We start from the raw sequence: 9,312 nt of genomic DNA on the forward strand, positions 1-9,312 counted from the left end.
AAAAAAATTATAAAACTATAAATTCTTAAATTATTATAAAAATAAGCTTATTATTTAAGTTTTAAAGCTTTAAAGCTTTAAAAAATATTTCATTAATTAAATTAGTTAGTTTTATAATTTTTTAAAGTTTAAATAATACTAGCCTTTTATTTAATATTTTAATTTAAAATCCTTTTTTTAATGGCTTTTTTTTTTTTAATTTAATAAGGCCGGTTGTGCGGATAACTAAACGCACAACCGGTTGTGCGGGTATGAGTGGCCTAGCTTAAGGTAGGAGGTACCTCATAGAAGGCACGTGCTTGGGAAGTACATACTTTCATATCCATCAACTGAACGGAGGCAGCATATCCTTTGTTCCATGATAGCACAAAGAAGAATTTGATACGGAGTACTCCATAACCCTTTTTTGAATTTGATTGCTGTCCCTGTTAGCCCGAGACATCCTTGGACCTCTCCCCATACGGTAGGTGATCATGCATCTGCCGACTTCCTACACACGGTAATGACCTGGATGGAAATCTATGGCATCGCTTAGAACAATGCTACAGCTTTCCGAAGCTTCTCCACCGGCTTTTCCTGTGTTGGCATCACATCATTTGATATATAAAAATGATCACCATGACTAGCAACGGGTAGGTACCTAGCTTGGCCTTGAACCTCGGCAGGAAATGTGGAACTGCCATTGGATCCCGGCTTCGGCCTTGGCCCCCGTGTTTCTCCAGGTTTCCTTCCTTCCAAGGTACTTGCCGCAATCACACCCTATGTCGTTCGGCCATCGGCCACTGTATCCGTAGTTGCTTCTGACATCAACAACTTTCTCCTCTTATTGCTTCCATCACGAAACAAATCTTGATCCTTTTTGCCCTCTTCCCTTGGTTCATCGCCTTTTGCATAGCGTTTGCTTCGTCTCGTTCTAAACTTGTATAATCACTAGTGGCATCATGGCAAAGCCACAGACCGCGAATCTGCCCCTGATACCACTCGCGCGAGGCACCATCCTCCTCCCCGGCCTCGTCCAGCGAATCCCAGTATCTTCGAACCGCCCCGATATTCCTGCTCTGCTCGCTCACGTTTACGAGCAAGCTGCTACAAAGGGCCCTGATACGCGTATCGACAGTATTCCCATCGCCTGTGTTCCAATTTCGTCCCCTCTTATCAGTGGCAATGGCCAGCGACTCATTGGCGATGCTGAAGATATAGACCCCGCTGAGATCGAGAACGTCCTTCCCGGCTCTGCTAAGAAGGCTGACCTGTTCACATTCGGTGTTGCCGCCAAGATCATTGGCATTGATGGAAGAGGAACAGGCGAGTTTGCGCTGCGCGTCGAAGGCACAACCCGTGTCCGAATTGACTCCTTCACCCGCGAACGCCCCTATTTTGAAGCCAAGGTGACATATTTCCACGAAGACTGTAGGCTATTCCATGTAACCGCTTGCCCGTCACCTGTAGTTGACTGTTGTTCCAGGCAATGCTACCGATAAACAAACGCAAGACCTGTTTGCTCTCCTAAAAACCCGTTCTCGAGAACTCGTCACGATCCTCAGGATTTCCTCTTTGCTTCCTCGAACACGCGATGGCCCGGTTCTTTCACCAGTCCTTACAAGGCGACTTGAAATGCTAATCATGAGGAAAGAGCTCAACGAGGCTGGTCTCCTTGCCGACTTTATGGCTAATTTGGTTGAGAGCACACATGAGGAGAAACTCGAGGTTCTTGCAGCTCTGGATGTCAAGGTGCGCCTGACCAAGGTCATTGAGTTACTGGAGCGTCAGGTTGGCGGTATCAAGAACAATTTTAAGATCACAACCTTCACCACTATGCCCATCCAGATCTTGGATCGATTGAACGAAACCAACCAAAACCGAAAGCCAGGCTCGCTACCACAAATCCCTGGCATGGCATTTGTTCCTCCCAATGGACAGATGCCGGGTGGACATGACCAAAACGATGACCAGGAGGCCAATGAGCTTGATGAACTGAAGCGCAAACTATCCAACGCTAAACTTCCCGCTGATGCTGCCAAGACAGTCGATAGGGAGATAAGACGTCTTCAGAAGATGCAGCCCATGAACCAAGAGTATCAAGTAACGCGCAATTGGCTTGAAACGTTGGCCGAAATCCCCTGGACAGTCACCACGGATGACCGCCTCGGCCCCGATACTCTAAACCGGGCGAGGAAGCAGCTTGACGATGACCATTATGGACTGGACAGTGTCAAGAGGAGGCTCATCGAATATCTAGCTGTCCTCAGGCTTAAACAGTCGATCAACGATGAGGTGGAAGAGAAGATCAAGAAGGCACAGGAGGAATTGGGACAAGCTGCCACATCCAATGAGAAAGAGAAGGGAGCAGCCGAGGAAGGCTCACAGACTGAGGGAAGCGCAAAGCCTGAGATGGCTAAGCTTGACATCCTCAAGTCTCAGCGTATGGTGGACAAGTCTCCTATCATGCTCCTCGCTGGTCCCCCTGGCGTAGGAAAGACCAGTCTCGCGCGATCGGTAGCTACAGCACTTGGCCGCAAGTTCCATCGTATCTCACTTGGGGGTGTGAGAGACGAGGCCGAGATTCGGGGACATCGAAGGACCTATGTCGCAGCAATGCCAGGTCTCATTGTGCAGGGTCTCAGGAAGGTCGGCGTTGCCAACCCTGTTTTCCTGCTTGATGAGATTGACAAAATCGGGCAAGCCAGCATTCATGGTGATCCCTCAGCTGCCATGTTGGAAGTCCTAGACCCGGAGCAAAACTACAACTTTCAGGATCACTATGTTGGCATGCCGATTGATCTCTCCAAGATCCTTTTCATTGCCACGGCCAACAGCCTGGATACTATCCCCGCCCCTCTGCTTGACCGAATGGAGACTATCTATATCCCTGGCTACACAACACTCGAGAAGCGACACATCGCTATGCAGCACCTGGTCCCCAAGCAGATCAGGGTCAACGGACTAGCCGAGTCTCAGGTTGCATTCAACCAGGAAGTTGTTTCCAAAATCATCGAGTGTTACACTCGAGAATCTGGGGTTCGTAACCTGGAGCGTGAAATTGGCTCTGTTTGCCGTGCTAAAGCTGTCGAGTATGCCGAAGCCAAGGATGGGGGTCACATAGATGATTACCGTTCCGATCTCAGTGTGGAGGATATTGAGAACATCCTAGGCATTGAGAAGTTTGAAGAAGAGATTGCTGAGAAGACGAGTCGTCCCGGTATCGTGACGGGCTTGGTTGCCTATAGTTCCGGTGGTAACGGAAGCATCCTCTTCATTGAGGTTGCTGATATGCCCGGCAATGGGCGGGTTCAGCTCACAGGCAAACTCGGCGATGTGCTGAAGGAGAGTGTTGAGGTTGCCTTGACCTGGGTCAAAGCACATGCTTTCGAGCTGGGTCTCACTCCAGAGCCCACTACGGATATCATGAAAGAGCGTAGCATCCATGTGCACTGTCCATCGGGCGCTATTCCCAAGGACGGTCCCAGCAGTGGAATTGGCCAGGCGATCGCACTCATCTCCTTGTTCTCGGGGAAGCCGGTACCACCGACCATGGCAATGACGGTATGTCATTAACTCGCTGTGGACTTGAGATAACTCAGTATGCTAACATCATTGTGTGAAACAGGGCGAGATTTCTCTCCGGGGCAGAGTTACAGCCGTCGGAGGTATCAAGGAGAAACTCATCGGCGCCCTCCGAGCTGGCGTCAAGACTGTGCTACTTCCGGCCCAGAACCGCAAGGATGTCAAAGATCTTCCGCAGGAGGTCAAAGATGGACTCGAGATCCTTCACGTCAGGTAAGCTACCCCTTACTCAAAGCAATCGCTTTGTAGCACTCTCAACCCTGCTGCCTATATGCCCCGACGACAGGATTATGGTTTCACTGACACATGTCTTGGATAGCCATATCTGGGAGGCGATTCGTCTTGTCTGGCCAGACTCGCATTGGGCAGAGGACACTAACTACCGAGGCATCGAGAGTCGACTTTGATGCTATGGACAAGTTGTGTCAGCTATGCTGTCGCCTGTGAACAATGTCTTGCCGGATACATCAGCCTTCTCTGCATCTTTGAAACTACGTGGCGACTTATTCGACCGCATAGCAAGTCTGCCCTTCGCGATGCGTGTGGCCTACCTAGCCTCACCGAGATGGCCCAAACCAGCCCTCTTTGCGACGCATCTATCCGGTTCACCAAACGGCTATTCGTCTCACAAAACCACCCTCTCTCGTGATTCCACGTTCTCCTTGCTGGCGATTCTAGTTATCGCGCCCTTGCGCACACGCATCCTTGCTTCTATTCGAGACAGCTGGAAGGGCCTGACTGTGGTGCCCACTGAAGTTGCATGCCTTGCCCCATAGCGACGATGCATCATGCACTTCCTTTTCATATAAAGTCAAAGCCTGTATGTACCAGACTGGAACGGTAAACGTAACGCCACAGGGAGCCAAGCGAGTCTGTGGATTTTACCGTGCTACACCAAACCGGACTCGGTCAGGGGGCGTTGAATACGGCACCCGATTTGAGATATGTCTTATGGCTGATCTGTTGCTATCTTCCGAAAGTCGTTGTGGACGATACTTGCACATGAGACATCAGTACGCCTTCGGCAGGCGATTCCCGAGCCAGTGTGTCGATTCCAACGAGCAGAACTTTGTCATTTATGATCGGCGAAAGGAGTCTTGAAATCGGCGTTCATTGTCTCGGTTTACTTCCTCATCTAGCATCTCTCAACTCAGATTCCATGCCTACACTTAGTACAGTAAATCCGGATATCTTTAGCGTGTCAAAATCTTCTCAACTTATCCCTCGCTGTCTTGGTTTCACATATCTTAACACAAGTTGCCCTGTCAAGAATCCCCAATGAACCCAAAGTTTTGTAACAATACCCAAGATATATTTCGTGACATAACAGAAATTCCATAACCCCGAGGTCAACAAGATCTCAGTTCAATTGATGGCCACTAGTCCCAGAGGGACAGGCCGGCAAGTAGCTTAAAGCTCGGCTCCGAATGTAAAGCATTTGCCTAATTAAAATGTATGCAGCCATCGCTCTCTAGCTGCCTCATTGCTCATCGTGGCAACTTTGGCACATGACTGCCCTAGCTGCCCAAGCCCTCGGTGACTGAAGGGAGGGAGAGACATCTAGAGAAGCAAGACTTGACGCCACATTCTCGAATTGACAGCAAGCTGAAGGGAGTCAGTCTGGTAGTCCAAATTCAGAGGCACAGGATCAACAGCTTGACACTAGGTAAAAGTGAGCTGAAGTTGGCGCCTCGTCATTGTAAGCCTTGCTCCACTGTTGGCCAAGTAGCCGATCGTAGAAACCAATGCCAGCTGAAGCTATCCCCATGTTGCTGTTCCGTGCATGTTAGACCATGGCCTTCAACTTCAAGCATCAAGCATTCTTTCATTCTCCACCTTACAGAGTCAATCATCTCAATCACAGTCCTGTTCTCGATCTATGATGCACAATGTGTCATGGCCTCGGGGTCCGCGAACAGGAGTGGGCTAAATTGCTTTTTCCACGTCGTTAGGAGATTCGATAGCGGCACGACGCCCCTCACTTAGGTAGCGCCGTAGATGTTCCAACGAGGCGGTACACGATAGCTAGTTCACCTAACTTCTCATCAATGATCAGACCATAATCAATAAGCAATCTAAAACGCAGGTTCGAATGAAAGACAGAGGTATATCCTTTCAGCTACCAGCATTGTACCAGCATTGTACCCCCATTTTGGTTCCTAAATGTCTTTGATGAGCAAGAGCTGCGAATTGGCCTATATCGGAGTAAGAAGCAATAAGACGGTATTCATTTTCATCTCGCAGCACATACCCTCAGGTTGATTAAGATGCATGAGTTCCCCGCTACAAACCAGGTACCGGCAATACTCTCTGAGACAATAAGCCACCTCAACACTTCAGCACGCGGTAGTGGGCCTGTACGAAAAATCAAATTCGCGTGGCCATCTTTGCGAGTTCTGAGATCAGCCGAAAGCTCAAGAGATGGAGACGGTACCGCAAAGTGTTGTACGAGATGCTCCACATTGAGGGACAATGGCCTGCCATCAACCACCGCCTCATTCTTGTCTTGGTTGTGTCTGTCACAGTGATAGTCATTGCCGATGTGAGCAGATGAGAAACCATGGAGGCAGTTACCCGCGTGTAATGGTTGGCACAACCTACAAGCACACGGCCGCGTCCCAGGCCTTCGGGCTCGTGGTCATCAGGTCCCCCGTGTTGTACAATACATGTCTCGGGAATCCTCCCTCTGTGGTTCAGTATGCGTCGCCAGAGATCGATGGCGAGCGGCCTAGCATGTTACAAAACCGTTGGCTGGGCAAGGTCAACAACCCCTGGTTGGCACTATGTGCAGTTGCATTTCTTGGGTGTCGTGAGGCATGCATCCTTTGGAAGGGACATGTCCCACGAAATTGCAAATCTGCATCGTAATGTTCCCGAGATGGATATGAGTGTTGACGCCTGGTTGGCCGCATTAGGGATGGGTATGAGACGCTGATAAGTTGAGGTCTCGTGAGATGCCTGAGACAGACTGGAGATCCTGTCGATCCCAGAGGAAGCTGAGCAGCTTGAATCCTGCCATGTCTTACGGCTAGTTAGTATCCTGCCATTGCTCGGTGGATATTGGATACCATCATCCATGCTGCGATATGCCTTCTCATGGGTTATCCTCCCCACCGCTCACAAGCTATCGATTCTACAAGGTGTCAAACAACATGGGCTGGCATCTGGCTGGCGCAACATAGTGCTGTCTGTGCGAGGTGACGTACGGTATTGGCGACCTGACGGGCTAGCAGAGAGGAGATAGTGCTGGCCTAGTCTGAATTTGAAGCTTAACCCCCAGTGTTCATAATAACCCATGACATCGTGTTGTCATATCATGTTCTTCGAGGCCTCAAGCAACAGGCCGGCTGCAGAGACCTACGCAAAACTAGCGCTGCCCCTATCAAAGCACGGCGGCACCAGCCGTCGTGGTCAAGGCTGACAACGGGCCGAACACTCTATTCAAGAAGAGTCCCAGCTTGAGCAATCAATGTTGAAACTGATAAACATCACATCGTGAGCGTGAGCAAGAATATCGACGCCGACAAAGATCATTCTGAGCCTGTCAGATATGCTTTCCTCATGCTAATCGTCTCTCAAGAATCTCAGATCCCTGGTCGGTAGGGTCTGGTGAGATGAATGGCACCCCTGGATGATCGTACAGCCAGCCTGCTGGACCTTCATCCTCATAGCGGACTCGGCTCGGCTCTGCTCAAAGTGTCAAAGGGCCGTGTCAGGGAGAGGGGCCCGCTCAAGCTGCCGGGCACATATGTAATCGAATCTTGGTTGAGGGTTTCAAACATTAGTGAGGTGAAATAGACGGATCCAAGAAATGGAATGGCTCATGACAGTTTACAGTTCAGTCATTTTAGTTACCATTTTGCGGAGATGGGGCACCAATAGAACGCAGGTGTGTGAGAAAAGCCACAACAGCTCTCATATGAGCTGCAGTGTCTTGGACCCATGGGCAAACCAGACTGTGGTCGCGACTCTTGGAGTCGTACGATGGACGACATCGAGTTGGTTATGGTCACAATAGCGCTCCCACGAGCTGCATGAAAAGTTACTTTTTTTTGTGCCGTATTGAAGGCGTTGGAGATAGACTTTGATGGTTATCAAGCCCGCGGCTCAGGCCCATAAGTAGCAGGTCGATGGTTTGGCATGCTGCGGCCGGCCCAAGAGGGTAATTCGATGACAAGCGACATTTCCTGGTCTTACAATCGATACTGTAAAAGTCTGCCCTTGGAGTGTGGTCAATGTTGCAACTGCCCTGTCCTGTAACTACTGCACTGTGATTAGGGCCTCTGATGAGGTTGGTTTGCATGCCCATGTGGAGAGGCGGACGGGGGTTCACTGCCATGTGTCCGTCCCCTACCCGAAGTGTCCACGAGCTTCCTTCCCAGGAGGCGCGTATCATTGCAGGGACTGACCTTGCCTTATCCTGGTAGATACCCTAAAGTCGGGAGAGCCAGTATGAGGACTGTGCCATCGCTGTCAAATCCCCATGGATGCTTTTGGGTGGACGCCACACCGAAGTAGTCTGGACAGGATGTGGTTGGCTGGCTGCAACCTCAAGGATGTCGGAAAATTCCCAGAGTCAAGTTGAAAATGTTGGGGATGAGCAGGCACGGCATTGGAGGCCTTTTGTAGCGGCATTGGCAACCTGAAAGAAGATGATGGCTAACGTCTGGTCTCGACTCTCGTGCTAAATCTCCGCTTTACGGCATCCTGAAATAAAAGACCCTAGTGGTAGCAGCCCGTACGAGCTATGATGCTGCCCGATACATGATCTGCGGTGTCATCATCGCAAGCAAGGATCAGGCTGGCGGTAGCTGTTGCTTGCCCATTACTGGCGATTGCTAATTTCCGCACGTTGCTGAACCTGACCGTTGGCTTGGTAGGTCAACTGATAGGGTGCGGACGTATCCTGAAGGGGCCAACGAGAGGTCAGGTTCATGGCTCTTTGACGATTTAGTTCTGGGTTAGGGTTCCCTGCTTCTCGCTGAGTGATGCAAGGCGTGTGCGTTTTTATATTTCCCCGCCTGATCAGGCAAGCGGGCGGGTTGATTGATTGATTATCTGCAAGGTCGTAAGCCGTTTTATTTTGGCACTGCCGATCCGATCAGACGCTAATAAGCTGTCCATACGGGTTCTCAGATTCCAATCCTATGGTATACTCGGTCTTAACGTTGGGAAAGAATGTAGATGGCATGATCAATCTGGAGAGACATTCTGATGGTGCTGAGAGAGAAAAAGCTCCGAGTTGGTAATTACAACATGGAAGGCCTAGACCCCCCGCCTACCTCGTATTTGATATCCATTGTATTGGCTCCTCCCGTCTGCTCCTTCTCGGACAAGCTAAGGCACTCTCCTGCTATCAGCCGGTACCTGCTCTGTACCTTGCCTAGGAAAGAGCCAAGAGAGCACTTGGCAATCCCGCGGGAGCAAGAAAACTGGTGATGTTAAACTGCGGTACCAAAATTAACTGATCTAAATGGAAGGCAAGCAAAAGATGTTAGTACTAAAGTTACCTGGGTCTTTATATGGCTCAGAAAATCAGTCCTACTGCTTCTTTCACTGTCTATTAGCTCATGAAGTAAAGTGGTAAACCATAGCAGGTCAGCATTGTGATGTTGTCTGTCTTTAGTTTCAGCTCCATCTGATATTCATATCTATCCCTGTCTATACTAACATTTTCGCTATTGTCCACCAGCGATATGCTTTGCAATTTACGTGATTTAACTCCGTACTCTTTAGGTGGATCCGTAT

At 49.7% G+C, this 9,312-nt stretch overlaps 1 protein-coding gene across 1 annotated transcript; it reads left to right on the forward strand.

Moving 5' to 3' along the window:
* Positions 1–941: 941 nt before the first annotated feature.
* On the forward strand, positions 942–3,971 carry FSUBG_11318 (lon protease like 2 peroxisomal; the record flags this gene model as incomplete). Its single annotated transcript, XM_036675988.1, has 4 exons — positions 942–1,410; positions 1,466–3,543; positions 3,608–3,777; positions 3,884–3,971. 4 exons carry the CDS (start codon positions 942–944, stop codon positions 3,969–3,971), a joined length of 2,805 nt encoding a protein of 934 aa, XP_036533177.1.
* Between the last annotated feature and the right edge of the window lie 5,341 nt (positions 3,972–9,312).

Source organism: Fusarium subglutinans, assembly GCF_013396075.1.
Source record: "Fusarium subglutinans strain NRRL 66333 chromosome Unknown NRRL66333_c0000213, whole genome shotgun sequence".
Classification (NCBI taxonomy): Eukaryota; Fungi; Ascomycota; class Sordariomycetes; order Hypocreales; family Nectriaceae; genus Fusarium; species Fusarium subglutinans.